A 17,152-nucleotide genomic window follows, 5' to 3' on the forward strand; every position below is an offset into this window, starting at 1 on the left:
GAGAAACTGTAGCCGTATTAAAGAAATTGGTAGGTGGGACCCTTCAATCTAAACTATCCAGTGGCTCAAACAAGAACATAATAGTACTTTTGGGTCTTTAAAAGAAAACAAAAATAAAGAAAGGAAAAAAAAAAAAAAGGAAAAAAGAAAAATGAAAAATAGTGTAGCCAGATTTGTGGAATTTAAGGCAGTAATTCAAAAGGGCTGCTATAAGTTTTGTAAAGCCCACAGAAGGTAACCAGGCAGCAAGCTTAAAAGAAGGAATAACAACTTTTTCACACACATCTTATATACGAAACTCTTTGCTGCAGGATCCTGTAGGACTGTTAGAGGCATACCTGGAATTACTAAGAGATTAGACAGATGAGAATAGCAATTCTAGCACTGGATCTACTCAGAATGATAGCCCGGATGTAACTTTGACTTAGAAGTCTATGTACCAGCTGTGTTTCACATATCCTTTCCTAGTAAGATTCCAATTAAGTGCTGCTGAAGATGTAACACAAGCCCAAACAGACCTTTCATCTAATATACTATGGCAGTAATGGTCTTATGAGTGTTACAATCTATGACAAACAGAGATGTTCTGTGTAAAATAAGAGAAGAAATAAGGACATGAGTCATAAGAGAGAAACTGCATTATGCTCCAGTAGTCTAAATGACAAGTAGAGCAGGAAAATGGTGGAAAATTGATATATTTATTTAGGAGAGATGTATATAAAGGAAGTTTACAGATTTGCTATGACATATCCTGCCAAAAGGAACTGCATACTACTGAATGGTGGACACCTTCCTCTGTGTGAAACCTTGTCTTAATATGAGCTGATCAGTTCTTTTAGGAGAGTATTACAATAGTGATGAAATGCTTAAACTAATGCAATGAAGCACAGAGAATAAAAGATATTGACCTTCATTATTTTTCTTGATCTTATCTTCTGATCTTCTCCAAAAATGCCCAAACCACTGGCTGTCAACATGATATGTTTAGCATGACTACGGGAAAGTCTTCCAAAAATAACATAAAGATTGATCCATGTTACAGACAGCTGGAACATTCATGGACTCCATAATTATATCATACTAACTAGGTTGCTAGTTTTTTTCTTTTAATTAGAAGTTCTTGGTAACTTAACAAATAAGAATAATTAATTTTGTTCACATTTTCTGTTATATACAAATAGTGATAATTACATAATTATATTGGTGTAATTTTGAAAATAAATATATTATCCCAAGCAAGTGAATATGTACTTCTAAAATTGTAAGATTGTGATTTTGTCTAACATGCCTCATTTGCACAGATTCAAGTTGAAATGGTATGGGAACTTTTTTAAAGGTAAAAGGACAAATTACATTTGTAATGAAACGCAGAATAACCTCTGCCAGTGGAGACTTTGCACTATGTAACCAGCTCCAAAACTCTTGGGTTAATTCTCTCTGATCTCCATAATTCCCACAGTTCTGGATATCAGATTAAAATTATAATTCCATTTCTCTTCAACAAAGACACAAACCTGAAGTAATTTACAGTATACTAAGAAAAAAAACCCCACTGTAGTAAGGAAGTAAAGGAAGTAAATGGCAATGATAATTCACAACACTGGTCCAGCTGGATCTACTAAAATTTCTATCTGTTTTAAAATTTATTTTGTATAAATGCCACAAATACTTCTAGTGTTAAGAATCATTAGTATATTGTAATGCATGATTACAGTATTAATACTAAATGTTATTATATATTAGTTTTTTTACCCAATCTACATAAATTTTCATTATCACCTCACTTTGAAACAGCACCTCTAGTTTTCTGTGCAGTTAGTAATTACCTCCTGTTTTCAAAATGTATCCATCTTTACAAATGCTCATGATGATTTTTACCCAAATGAACATTTTAACTATAGAGCAATTGAAAGCTAAGCACGTGCCTAACTATGAAATTAGCTACTGAGAAATTTTATGGCCATCACATTCAACATTAAAGAGATGTATTGAAATTACATTTTTTCTGCATAGAAACGAACAGTTACAAAGCATTAGAGTCTTAAGTATCAGGACTCATTTTCCAAGTACCTTCATTGATAATTCATATCACTGAAATCTTAATTTTTGCTTCTGTGACCTTTTTCACATAAGAATTTCAAATTGTGGATTACTTCTTTTCAGGTAGTTCAGGTCTCTGTGTTAACTCTCCTCCTTCTCTGTCTGAATACCTCTCTTTTTATTATTTGATCATTATACATTTTTTTTCTGGGCTTTTAATATTTCCAAACAAGAGCATATTCTATAGAGATACAGAGGATAAATTCTTCCTTCCAAAGACCTTTTATCCTTAACTGCTTTTTTAAATATTTTCTTTTTAAAAAAAGTTTAGCTTTCTTTAAGCTTTCTCAAAAAAAAGCATTGTTACAGAATAGCATGTTCATAATTATACTCGATTTTTTTTTTTCACACAAAGAAATGATTCAGCTTTTCACTAAGATTATTGGGTAGCCATGGTTCAAGGTGTTATTACTTAATGAAGAACAATTTAAGATCTGAATCTCAGAATCTTTTCTGTAATTTCTGGAACTGTTAGAAGTTATTTATGGTCTCCAGTCTTAAAAAAGTTAATGGAACTTACAGGCACTCTCAGAAACACTTTCCATGATTATTAAGTGAATATGATTTAACCTGGCATATTAATTTTTCAATATAATTACAATTTCCTATAATAAGTTTTCCAAGAAGTCAGAAGCATTTAGCTGACTTAGAAGCAGGAAAGCTGAATTTCACCCGTAAGTCTTCCACTAATTCATCCAGTGTCTTTAAAGCCAGCAGTTTTAAAAGCCAGAAGCTAAACTAAGGTACTAAACACACTTCAGGAAAAGATTTACACTGACTGTAGGAGGCTCTGTATCAGTCCACAAACGCTTGATGAGCAAAACGTGCTAAATATTTCCACTAATTGCTTAAGTCAACAACAGATGGAGGAATTGGCATCAGTGGACATAAGGCTACTCCGTCATATATCCAACTTTAGACACACAAGCATTTGAGCTCAAGCCTTGTTCAGATCTGTAATCAGAAAAACAAGTCTTAAAGAAACCCCATCTTCATGTCTTATAGTGACAATGTGATTTAGTTGTTCAGCCATTAGCAGAGTCAATCACACATACAACCTCTGTACATGCCCTTTCAGCAAGTCAGACCATGTTCTATTTCATCCCATCCCACTCTCCTTTTCTGCCTCTCTGCACCCAGCTTCCAACACAGGGCTTCATCCCTAATTAGTAAGCACTGTTGTTCCCAAATCAGCTCGTCCACACTTATCCAGGATCCTGGTCTCTTTACCCAACACAATCCCAAACATTACTGCTTTTTGGCCTTTTCACCAAGTTTCTTCCAGCTTCCCAATAGCCACATCTTATGTCCCTGCTCCAAACCTGGGAGCAGGGGGCAATGCCAACAAGAAAAAGTCATCAGGATTTTCAATATAAGGAAACACTGTGCTTCATTTTTAGCAAGAGCCTGAACTACTTGGGCTAAATTTTTCCTTCTCACTCACACGTATATGTACATGCATAAATACACAAAAGTCCCAATACAAAAAGTAATATTTTGCCCCAGAGAATTCAAATTACACTAGCCTGTGTCTGGAAAAGATATAAATAGCTGAAACTAGGATCTGTCTCACCGGGGTCTCATCAAGAAAATCTGGCATTTGAAGATGAGAGAGGGCTGGCCCAGAAGATAAGAAAGGGCTTGGACTACCTGGGAAGGAGAAATTATAGGTGCACTGACAGTTCTCCTGTGAAGTAGAGAAACATATGTAAAACCATCGTAGCAGAACAGGTTACTCCAGCAACTGGATATTAGAGAGCAGCAAATGAATTACTATTTCACAGGAACGTGATGAACGCTTTCATGACAATTTGCAAAAAACACCCACCCATCAGAATTTAAAAGTGTAAACTGAGGACATGTGTATCACTAAGATATTTTGAGAATACTAGCATTTTTTATTAAAGTTCTAGCTGCATTCAAACCTAATTAATATTAATGAAATATTCAACATTTATTTTTTCTATTCTTTTTCGTGTGCTAGAGTACAACAAAGCAAATGAGATGGCTAGTGCTAGCTACATTTGAGTGCTCTGAAGAAAATGATGTTATTTAGTGCCAGCAAAAGTAACTGCATGTATAGTACAAATAACAAAACTAGTATTATGCTGCCTTAATGCATAAGTAAAGAATCCATTTCTGACCATTTTCCACACAGGCCATTTGCCTAATGAAATCAGCCTTCCTTCCTCTTCAAAGCACTGCTTTGTATTATCATGGTTGGATGAAAATAGCCTTTTCACTGGCTCAAATCACTCCATTTCATTACCACAGTGTTCAATCACAGTGCAAAGCAAATTCAGTCATACAGACCACCTGATGTTGAAATAAAAAAATCCCATTTGATTAGCTGAATGAAAGGTACCACTGCACTTTGTACAGCAGGCAAAATTATCTTAAACCCCTCACATGCTGAATTTGACAGGGATATTCAAACTACACTTTGCTTCCATGCACCCTCCAAGGGTAGAAAATACAAGGCTCAGAACACAAATAAGCCCTGGGGAGGCATTCCAGCACAAATTTTGCCCGCAGTATCAGTGATGGTATATATGCAACTATTTGGCAAATCCCTACACTATTGGGATGAGGGGGCCACTTCTGACCTTTTGAGGCATCTGCAATCTGAAAGCAATGGCATTACAGCAATTCAGTGGAGATGAATATATTTCTTTGATTGCAGTATTAGTATCTGTCTTGAAAATGAAAGTTCATGTGCAAAATTACACAGCTTTCCTGTGTAATTCCACTTATTAAATTAAAATTCCACTTATAGTAGATGTATTTGCTTTCTGAATTTTAAAGTTAACAAACCTTTCCAGTCAGCTTTGAAAGATCATCTCCTCCCATTATCTGCATATCTTGCATAGACTGATCATTCTGAAAGAAAAAAGATAAAACTTTGAAATTGGATGTAGCAGTATAAAACAGAAGTATAAAAATATTAACAGTATTTTTATTTTTCATGGTCTTGGATACTGGATACTGGATACTTGGATACTCTTGGATAATTATTAGCACTGATTTATGACAGAAAGGCATTAATTCCTGTGGCTTCTACCATCTCCTGATTGTATTAACACTAAGATGAAGTTTCAGGATTTACTGAACTAGAAAATATTGCTTTTTTTTTTTTTTTTTTTTTTAAATAAGTGATGTTCCCTTGGTTGCTCTTTCATAGCATGAAAAGTGTAACATATTTGTCCCTTCCAAAACAAGAGAACAGGCGCATCTCAACATTTGACAAAACACCTGTAAGTACATTCTTTTTTCAGAAGAGTTTTTATAAACACAGACAAGATGTACCTTTGTCTGTCACTCACACTCAACTATGAGAGAAGAAATTCATTCAGGCTTTTTCCTGGAAAATGTTTTGCAATTATCATTTTCTATGAAGAAAAGTTACGGCATAGATGTGTATGGCCATACAGTTTCAAGAGTTTATTTCTTCTTTTTCCACTAACATGAACATAAAATCCTTGAGATCAATTCAATAAACCAAAATACTGTCAATCAGTCAGACTGACCTTATCCCAGCAGAATAGTATGTTTCGATTTTCCTACTAGGGAAGGTATTTACAAAAAAAAAAAATAAACAACAACCTTCAGTAAAACTTTTTCTTTAGATGTATTTGCTTTACAGACATTTGCAACTGAAGTCAGTTCTGATGGAAAATTCCCAGACTAGCTCTAGTTTAAACTCATTAACAGCAGCACACAATGTAAAGGAGGTAGCAAATTAAAGAATACATAGTCACAGCGAGTCCGTATGAATTTCCTAAAGAAAGCAACAGCAAAATTAAGTATAATTAATATGGTTTTTTTTTTGAGAAATTGGTGCATGTGCTACTCTAATCTCCCTACTCACAAGGAGATAGGGCTGGTCCAGCTTTATTAATAGCTGCAATGACCCTGAAGTTCACCAATAACCAATAAGCTTTACCATTACGAACAACTGCTGAAAATGCAACTTCAGAATACATTTGATTTTTTATTTTCATAAATAAACCCAATGCTCTGAAGTCAAATATTTTTCAAAAATAAACAGTGAGACACAGCAGGAGCTCTGAGGTAGGTGAGGATTTCCTGGTGGACTGCAGGGTTTGTAGCAGGGTGGCACGGTTCCAGCTGCACGCCTCTGCACTTCTCCTGTGCAGGTGGGAGCTGCACCTGCTGGTGCTCCTAGCTCAATCAGAACACCAGGGCTTTTAAAAGTGCCTTAGCAGCCACTTGGTCACCAGCAGTGCTACAACCCCAGCAGCCATGCATGGTCTCAGCAGCCCTCCTAGGTAACTGTAAGCAATGCTTGCAGCATGGCCCAGAGGAGAATTTCTCCAGGTTTGCATCTTGCAGACCCACCAGAAGAATTCACTTTTGCTCTGATTCCACTCCCATAAAAAAAATCCCATACCACAGCTTTGCACATCCATAGCAGTCATTGCCTTAGAAGACAGAATGTAGCCCGTCTTCACTTTTTCTGTAGCAGATCTAGGAGCTCTAGATGTTTTTCATGCTGCTCTGATTCGTTTCCTGGGAAACAGAGCTAGAGCTGGAATGAGAGTTACATCCATATGTCTTCTAATATAAATTCCAACATTTCTCTTATTTTTGAAAAGATTAACAGAAAAAATAACAAAGCAAGCAACTGATTCCTCAGATGATTATTTTAAAACTAAGTAATAAGTAGAGGCAGGGAACATTTAAGCCTTAAATGCATAAGACTTTTATTGTAGAGCAGGACAGGTCATTCTTCAAAAGTCAGGGACATATTCAGGCCAAGAGTAGTATTAGACTATAAAAAGAAGATTCTAATATCTATCATGGAGTGTGTAACCAAGGCAGTGACAAAATATTTTTTCATTTCCAAATGAGAAAGGCTGGGATTTCAGTAACAACCAACACACAGCAGTTGAAAGGGGCAGTTGGCCCTTGGTTGCTAGCTGAAAAAGAAAGAAGAAAAAAAAATGAAAAAGAAAAAAAAAAAAAAGAGAGAGAGACCAGTGAGGTATAGCAATTAATGAATTTGTTTATTTCTAATTAAAAAAAAAATATCTCTTTCAGCAGTCTTCACAGCAACACTGTTTCCTCTGCATTTGGTATTTCTGGCTTCAGCTGAAAGGAGGTGCTTAAATAGCAACTTTATTGCTGGTGAGCTGTTAAGCAAACACAAAAGCCATTGAGAGCCAGGGGATCAGAGCATCCCCTAGACTGGGTATTTACACACTGGTGGCTGTGACATAACTGCACACTGTTAGGAAAATCCTTGTGTTCTGACTGGAGAGTGATTGCTGTCAGAGGACAGGGCAGAGTGTTACTGTGTCTAAAATGTCTAAACACCATAAGAAATACATCTCGGAATGCTCCATACAAGGCGCTTTCAAGAAATATGGAATAATATCTAGCATCACAGGGTAATTATTCTATTAGGAAAAAAAAAAAAAGTTGCATTGACTTTAATGCCATTTAGAACCATCTCTAAATTTATCAATTAATTCACAAAGTAAAATACATACCTGCCAAATAGCAGATCTCAATAACACAATGTCACATTAGAGTAACTGCAACATTCATACAGAGAATGTGCACACTACGGTTGCCATAGGAACATCACAGTGCTTTTTCCTGAGTTCTCAGTTTATAATCTCAAAATAACACTGTACTAAATGTTAAGTAAAAAGCACAATAAATGTCAGGGGAAAAAAAAAAAAAAAAAGGAAATCTCCTGATTCATTCAGTACCTCTTGTAGCCAATTCAGAACAGTTTGTTTAATTTTCACACTCTCAAGTCAATCAGTGCTCCTCTTTTCCCTTTGGAAGACATTCCATATTTTCACACAACTGATACAATTGACTCTACAGGGCTTCTAATAAATGCAAAGACATGAATTAAAGTTTACTTTCAGTATCCCAAAGTTCCTCAATATTTGCTTTCTAACATATTTCACTGCTATCAACAACGTTTTTGCTGTTAAATGCCTGAGACTAAATATAACATTCTAGATAGACATCTGAAAACCATGCTGTGGATTTGTTTGTGCAGCAAACAATGCATTGCCCTTGTTCCCAACAAATCACAATGCATTTTGTGCTATCCCTACATCTCCATGCATGCTTTATTTAATACAACATTTCTCTTTATTCTGTATTTAATAAATCTGCATTTTTTTAGGAAAAAGTTTTACTTGCTGCGTTATGTTTTCTCACCTGCTCGTCTTTGTTTTCTGATTTTATTTCCTGCAGACCTTGTCATTACGTATCCTCACACCCTATGAATACTTAATGAGTGAAAGCTAGAATGCCGCCATTTCCACCTCCATTTTTCACGGCATACAAGATAAAACTTTGACTTTCTATGTTGATTGAAAGTATAGATATTTAAATTCCATCTATACTAAGTCATGTCTTTTGAACTGGGTGAGGCACAGAATTATTACATCTCACTTACATCTCCTGAGATCAGCACTTGGATACAGTTCAAGTTACAAGTGAAATGAGTTGGGTGGTCTCAGGAAAATTTATTATAAACAGCATTGCTCATCTGAAAATTGCACCAAACTGTGAACATCTGTTACTCTGCTAAAGAAACAGAATCTGGAGTACATTAATACCGGACTCAGTGAAACAAAGATTCTTTAAACAAAACAAAACAAAAAAAAAAGAGAGAGAGAGAAAGTAGTTCTAACAGTTTACAGTTTAAATGCATAATCAAATTACAAAATGACACCAAGGCATTACCACACTGAACTCATATAGTTACTATAGTTTGCACAACTCATATGCAACTTCTTGGGAAGAAATGTGATTACTTTTTTTCCATCTAAAATTCATTGGAGAAACAAAGGAACGTGACAATCAGAGCAGCTCACCAATGGGCTTGTCCTACACATCCATTAACACAGAGCAGAGTTCAGTCTACACATTCACTTAGGCCTCCCCACTAAGTCTGTCATGTACATGATGCACGCTACTGCTAGGCTCACAGGGTCACCCCATCATCTTCAGTAACAATAGAATTACCCTGTCCCTAATTTAGGCATCTGAAAGTCAAAATCTATGAAACTCATCTTGGGCTCCCATCGTAATCACTGGAGGAAGTCAGATAGATCAAGGAAATCCTCTATTTCATCACACAGGAAATCTACAGCAAATAATTCACACCTAGATGTCTAACTGTCAGGCATCTGAAGTTAGATGAAATTAATCCCAGCTCAGTAGACTGAGATCAATATTTTCATCCCGTATACCTCATTAAGCATTCAGAAAGAAATTATTTCCAATCACATTTACTGCAGGCATATAAGAAGCAATGATCTTGACTACTTTCCACTACTAACATTCTGAACTTAAGATCTCTCACACAAACAACTAACACAATTCCCCCTGGTACTAACACAGGATAATTTGCTCGCGTGTTTACTCAAAGGTTTCATTTTAATCTGGGCAAAGTGTATTTGAGGAGAGATATTAAAAGGTACAACCACTCTAGGATTTCTCTTTGCATGTCAAGAAAAAACATTAGCAACCAAACTAGTCTTTGCAGATTTTTTTTTTTTTTCCAAAAATATTTTGTAGGATGATTAATAAGACTCTACAGTCTAGACTTCTCAGATTATAAATATAAACTTAACCATAGTGTTTGCCCACTGAATATCAAAAACAATTGGATTTCATTTGTGTGGGGTTCTTGATCTGGATTTGCAGAGTCTTAAAGTGTCTCAACACAACAATAACTTGTGTTTGATACCCAAGAAAGGATAGCAGCTGGGCTGGATGTGTAATAGTTCCTCTAAAGGCAATTGGAAGAGCTACATTTTGATTGGCACTGAGGGAACAAGGTGGATGGCACTAAAGTCAAAGGAGAGATTACATTTACCAGGGTGATGAATTATGATTATATGAACAAAATTCTTGGTATTAAAACTCATATTTTGAAACCTCACGTGGACACAACTGACTTATTAAATAGATAGAATTTCAGAGGCATGGCTGAGTGGAAGGCAACTGCTAAAACAGACCGCTGAAACTGAAATGGAAAATGACAGAAAACCCAAGCAGAACTATATATTTTGGCATAAAATTAACATATATTACAGATACGTTTTACGGTTAAGAAAAAAATATCGCACTCAGATGAAAACAGAAGCAGATATGACAAGAGTTTACTTCCCAGTTCATATCCATCAAAGCTGAAGTCACAGAAGCAACGTCTCTCACACAACTTTAAATAGAAAATTATTACTTCTATGTGACTGAACTGAAGCTAACTGATTCATAAGAGAGCCAGACTTTCTCCATTTAACAAATAGCAATGTAGAAACTAATGGTAGGTATTTGCAGAATGTAGATAGATGTATCTGTGATTATAAATATTTCTGCTTTGCAATTATATACCATTCGATAATTATATCATCTTTTGCTACATGACCACGCTATATCATTTCTGTCACAAACATAATAATTAACATGATTTTTTTGATGTTCCAGTTTGGATGCAGACATCCTAGTATAGAACTTGCTTGCTTTGCAGGCTGCCTCTGAGAAGTCCTGCAAGTATATGAACATGTTGGTCTGAGAAGTGTCAATATGATATCCACATCATTTATCAACATATTTTGACTAGTGAGTAAAGTCAAGCATTTCAACATATCAAATACAAGCTATGAAATTATCCTCAATGTATCATCAGAAATAAGATCAGTGGAGTCATAACACACAAAGTACCATCTTTAAAAGCAACATACGCTTGAACTGATACTATTTTGGGTTTCTTTCTCTGAAGAATAACAGCTAAGAACAAAGGACCTCAAGTGTGTAGGTCAAAACATGAACTGTCATTGTTTTCACAGTAGGAAACTAGGAGGACTATCTAGAATTAATTAGCAACATTCAGAGGACAGCTAGTAAGTCCTGCTAAGCAGAAGGTTGTGCAAATGAATGGGAGTGATATGGATCATTCCTGGTAAAGACTGAAAAGCATACCTTCCCTTACCAAGAATTAAATGTGCACTAAAAGGTAGACTGCAACCCCCAGGGCACACCCGTATTCAAAACAATCCACTGCCAAGTCACCGATAGATTTGTAGGAGCTGCTTTAAGTACCTTGCAAACATAAAAAGGATGATGAACCAACAAGAAGTACAGTAAACTGGCATACACTCCCTGCCAGACACCATTTATTGCACAGGAACAGTAAAGGTACATTTATATTTGAAGCACTGACAGCTCTGTACATCTCCATTAGCCTTGAAGTTGAGGCCACAAAGCCTTCCTGACCTGCTTGTTAACTATACCACTAACAATGCTGCACTGACTCCTGTCTTACTGCCAGCATAACCTGAGATAGATAAACCCGTACAAGTACAGATTTACTACCCGAGCTTCAGTTACTGCAATGTAAGACATACCTTTACATCTCTATGCTCACATCTACAGTATGACTAATTTCACTTATTTCTCATTCTTTTTCCTCTGTGTTTTTATTCCTAAACAAAAAGCTCTATCACACAGATTTGGAAAAGCTTCAAATTTAGGCCTGTCTATCCAGTTCCAGGGAAGGCCAGAGCTCTGCAGTGAGAAAGTAGGCTTTGGACAGAGAAACATAAACAATGAACTTGCTTGCAGCAAGGAACTACTCCTCACTAGCTGATGGGTAGCACATGCATAAGCTTCTTCCTTGCTGTAAAAGCAAGGTAGATCCTTCAGCTTAACTTTCAGGATAACAGTAACTTATTAAACTTAATAAATTGGACTGTTTATAATCATTTGCTCATACATCCAGTAATTTCTTGTATACCAGGACTCCTATAGGTATTTTACGTTCTTAATTCAAAGAAGGTAAGGTATCTTGAAACAAGCATGATTTAGTAGGTACTAAATATTCATCTCTCATAGGAAAGGCTTCCATGGAGATCCTCTGATATCTACTGTGGCACAAACTGCCACTCAAGCCTTCTGATCAAGGCATTTGGAGTTGACCCCTCTTGGGTGTACTCTCAGACATTAGCAGAGATGGAACTGACATACTAAGTAAATACAGATTACACTTGTAATTAAGAACATATTTGCTGGAGACAAATACTAAAAGATGTAAATTCTTTACAGTATGGTTTGGTGGGTAGGTTTTTATTTATACATATATAGATTTTTTTCTGCTGGATGCATGTGTTCAACACCGTATTTCCATATATTATGAAGTTCTGTAGATATACAAAATTAAAAATATTCAAATATTTTCAAATAAAGAAACAGTTCTAAATGTGAGTATATACATGATCTAGCCCTGTAGCTCTATTGCAGATATAATGCTCCTTAAAATCCTTAAACGTCAGTTACATTTGCACAAACATGAAGCACCTTTGCTGGACAAGTGTCAAACTGTTATAAATAGCAATAGAATTTAGAGCAGTTAACTCGGTTAATAAAGATTATACACAAATATATATATATATATATTTTGCTTTCTGGTTGAGCAATTATGTTTTGTCTATTTGCTTAGAATTGATTCATTATTTTGTTTCAGAATGAAGCTACTTTTGTAGCATCACATATGCCCATGCGCCACAAGCAGCACCTGCATGCTTGAAAACATCAGCATGAGCTAAAATACAGAATGTAAAATACTAATTTTTTTAAATTGTAGATAAACGCATAAAATGTACTTAAAATAAAAGCGCAATATATTTTCAAACTCCAAGTTAGTTAGGCTTTTTGAATTATTAACTTCTTTTTTTTTTTTTTTTTTTAACTCTGTAAAAGACCATTAAAAACATAAATGAGATCTACGTATGTTCCAGGAAGACAAGAGGTACAACTGCACAGGGCTGTTAGTCAAAATGAGATTCAGGCCACTATATAATCTGTGGAATCTGTAGAGATGGGAATCAAATCGAATCTAAAATTTATAGGAAAAAGAAAAATTCAGGAACCATTCTTGCCAGAACTGCCTTAATCCTTCTCAGGCACTCTTTTAGGTCTGCCAAGTGGTATTACAGCCCAAATGAAAGCCCAAGCATGGATGACTCGGGTTTCTTTTCTTCCTCAGCTCTCAGTAGACTGCCATGAGCTAAAGATTGTAGGGAGACCTCTTGTTGTTATGCCAAGGCAATGCTGAAATCATAAAGTACATCAAGCAAGTTGTGGTCCACTATATTATAGTCAGCAAAAAAAGATCACTGTTGGTTTATGTCTATACTAAGTAGAGTATCTATCTTATAACTAATTATTGTTTATCATTACATACACGAGCATCACAGAATCACAGAATGGCCAGGGTTGGAAGGGACCTCAAGAATCATGAATCTCCAACCCCCCTGCCACATGCAGGGCCGCCAACCTCCACATTTAATACTAGACCAGGCTGCCCAGGGCCCCATCCAATCTAGCCTTGCACACCTCCAGGGACGGGGCATCCACAACCTCTCTGGGCAGCCTGTTCCAGCACCTCACCACTCTCTGTAAAGAATTTCCCCTTGACATCCAACCTAAACCTTCCTTCCTTCAACGTAAAACCATTTCCCCTTGTCCTCCCGTTATCTACCCTTTCAAAGAGTTGACTCTCCTTCTGTTTGTAGGCTCCCTTTAGGTACTGAAATGCTGCAATGAGGTCACCCCGCAGCCTTCTTTTCTCCAGGCTGAACAAGCCCAGCTCCCTCAGCCTGTCTTCATAGGGGAGGTGCTCCAGTCCCCTGATCATCTTCGTGGCCCTCCTCTGGACCCTCTCCAACAGCTCCCTGTCTTTTTTGTACTGGGGGCTCCACACTTGGATGCAGTATTCCAGATGAAGCCTCACAAGAGCAGAGTAGAGGGGAACAATCACCTCCCTGTCCCTGCTGGCCACCCCTCTTTTGATGGAGCCCAGGATACCATTTGCCTTCTGAGCCACAAGGGCACACTGCTGGCTCATGTTAAGTTTTTCATCTATCAAGACCCCCAGGTCCTTCTCCACAGGGCTGCTCTCAAGGACCGCTCCTTCCAGTCTGTAGGGATGCCTGGGATTCCTCCGGCCCAAGTGCAAAACTCTGCACTTTGCTGTGTTGAACCTCATCAGGTTCACCCGGGCCCACCTTTCTAGCCTCTCGAGGTCCCTCTGAATGACATCCCTTCCTTCAACCGTCTCGACCACACCACTCAGCTTGGTGTCGTCAGCAAACTTGCTGAGGGTGCATTCGATTCCGTCATCAATGTCATTGATAAAGATGTTAAAGAGCACCGGTCCCAAGACAGACCCCTGGGGGACGCCGCTCGTTACCAGCCTCCACCTGGACATGGAGCCATTGATGACCACCCTCTGTCTGTGGCCTTTCAACTAGTTTCTTATCTACTGAGTGGTCCACTCATCAAATCCACATCCCTCCAATTTGGAGATAAGGATGTGGTGAGGGGCCACGTCAAAGGCCTTGCTCAAGTCCAGGTAAATGACATCGGTCCCCTTTCCCTTGTCCACTGATGCCATCACTCCATCATAAAAGGCCACCGGATTGGTCAAGCATGACCTTCCTCTGGTGAAGCCATGCTGGCTGTCTCAGATCACACACCTGTTCCTCATGTGATCAAGCATGTCATCAACAGGATGATCTGTTCTATGATCTTCCCAGGCACAGAGGTGAAACTCACCAACCTGTAGTTCCTGGGGAGCAGCAGGACTAGTAGTCACATTTCCTAGTATGCCAGCTGGGACACTACCAGATCCACATGTAACATCTTATCCCATATTTCTAATTCTGCTGAAAAGTAGCACAGAAAAGTAAACTAACAGTGAAAAAAAGTACAGCAAGTTTGTAATTCTGTACTAAAAACACTGAGGGCTTCTGATAGGATGGGAGCTTTATCTAGACTAAGCACAAAGTACCAACCTCCTGACCCTGACCATCAGCAGCTTCTAGGATTTGATGACAAAAGGAAGCTAGGAGAAAAACCTTCAAATCTGTCATATTGCAATGGGCTGAAACAACAGATAGACAAGTTTAAGCAAATTCTCAAGAGATAAAATACTCAAATGTTTAATCCCTCTTAGCAATCTGAAGCCTAGTGTACAATTGACTATCACAACCACTACAGCTCTGTAGTGCAGTCTTTCATACCATTAGATTTAGTCCCTTAGCTAGTGACAACTTGGAAACTTCAGATAATACATAACCTTTGTCAGTTTTCTTGCAGTTATTTTCTAGTATTTCTTCTCCATTTAAATATTCAAACTTCTGTTTATCAAAGGAAGAGGGAAACCAATTTTGTATTTGTCACACTAATAAGCATTAAAGTAACACAGTATTTCTTGTTATCATTATATTCCTTTACAGTAACCCTTTTGTTTTATGCCTTACAGCATCCCTGAGGTGTGGCACATCACACATGCCATGATCTGTTTTAAGAAACAGCATTTAAGAGATGCCAGTAGAACAGAGTCATAGAATTCCTCGAGAAAATTAGAACCCTCAGGCTTCTTTTAATTAATTTTGCCCCATTTCAGATCTTAATTTAAAAAACCACACACTAAATAATATTATTAGCATCCAAATAAGTGAATGAAGGTGATACTTTGCCAATGCATAAACATGGCAAGGTACTTTCAATCTTGCCAGATCTTATTTGTACAGCAGGATTAGCAACCATTAGGTTCTGGACCTTTCATATAGGGAAAAGCCTATCTCCCTGATATTGCAAAGCAGCCTGAAAATATGGTCTCTCCTATTGATGACATATAGTGTTGTTGCAGATGTCACTCTTTAGCAGTAGCTTGCTACATTTTTTGGCAGAATATAAAACAAAATATTTTACTAAGACTTAATTTCAATTTTTTTAGGTTTTGTAGCAAACCACCACTTCACAACAAATACTGGTCCAGGAGAACTTCAGAAGCTAATTCTTCGAAAAGACAACCTCTTGAATGATCTTAAATGATATCCCTTGATACTTTGGATCTGTTCTCAAACCAAACAGTTTAAAAAACATCCACAGTCTCAAATGTCAAGATGTTCCAGAAGGCTGGATTGCTGAAATATACCAAAGATTAAGTCTCATGAAGAAAATATATTAAAAGAAGTTAAGAAAAATGAACTTCAGATTTAAAACTTCATTTATTCACAGTAACTGTGCCCTCTGTGACATGGTGTAATCTAAAACTTTTTTTTTTCAATTTGGGAAACATTTTCAAAAGAAAAACATGACAGCTTATTTGAAAAACATGGCCCTTGGGGGAGAGAAATTCCTCCAGAAAGATTAGAGAAAATCTCTCAAGGAGTTTGCATTAGATCTGAAGTCCAGCAGAACAGAGTATCGATCCCATATTATCTGAAAAGTGTGTGTGCATATATATTTTTTCAGTTAGAATTCCACAGCTAAAAAACACAAAGCAATATAAATGGAGGCAACAGCTAAGCAGGGAACAATGGCTAAAAATGAAGTTTCTTGAGAAGGAAGGCAGCTGCTAGCATTAATGTGTCTCATAAATTCCTTAAAACAGTATTTCGATAGTGCTGGAGAGCTCAGCACAACCTTGCCTTCACTGCCACATCTGTTCCCATTCTGTCCCCATGGCAATCAGGCCGCTTCCTACTCAGCTCTCCCCCGGCTGATCTGTTTGGTTCGCCCGAATCTTTCATATGTGAATCACTCAAACACTTACTCATACTTTAAAAAAAATCCCTAAGAATTCAGATGGTGTTAACATATATAAGTAGTGTGTAGGTGTATTATCTGATGCATAAAGTTACAGAGATCACCTTTCTGTGAGCAAGTTTTACGTTATAGATGAGCTTGATAAATTGCCTGTATGATAGGTTTGTAATGACCTTTGTTGAACTATGCCCACAAATCAGTGCCTTAGATTATTACTAACACTTTGACCTGTAAGCAGCATCCAATAGGAAATGCTGTATGTTTTAATTAAAATCACTCAGAAACATTTTATTGCTTCTTAGATTCAAGACAGCCTTGAGCAAGTGATGGCTTTAAGCCCTCATATCTCAAAGCTTTGCAATCAAATTGAATGGAGCTGTGGATGCCTAGGAGAGTATCCACCTCCAGATCACGACACTGAGTCTTTGGATCACATTTT

At 37.2% G+C, this 17,152-nt stretch overlaps 1 protein-coding gene across 3 annotated transcripts in view; it reads right to left on the minus strand.

Annotated features, from left to right (window-relative positions):
- The window catches only part of PRTFDC1 (phosphoribosyl transferase domain containing 1), a 49,060-nt gene that overhangs the window by 15,248 nt on the left and 16,660 nt on the right, over positions 1-17,152 (minus strand). For all 3 annotated transcript variants that reach the window (XR_016467821.1, XM_090142979.1, XM_031614330.2), the window contains one exon: positions 4,915-4,980. Coding sequence is in view for 2 of the 3 variants with exons in the window: in XM_090142979.1 (XP_089999105.1) it covers positions 4,915-4,980 (66 nt within the window). In the remaining variant the exon portion in view is untranslated. The remainder of the gene's footprint in view (positions 1-4,914; positions 4,981-17,152) is intronic.

The sequence above is a fragment of the Phasianus colchicus genome, chromosome 6 (assembly GCF_987193195.1).
Source record: "Phasianus colchicus chromosome 6, bPhaCol1.hap1.1, whole genome shotgun sequence".
Classification (NCBI taxonomy): Eukaryota; Metazoa; Chordata; class Aves; order Galliformes; family Phasianidae; genus Phasianus; species Phasianus colchicus.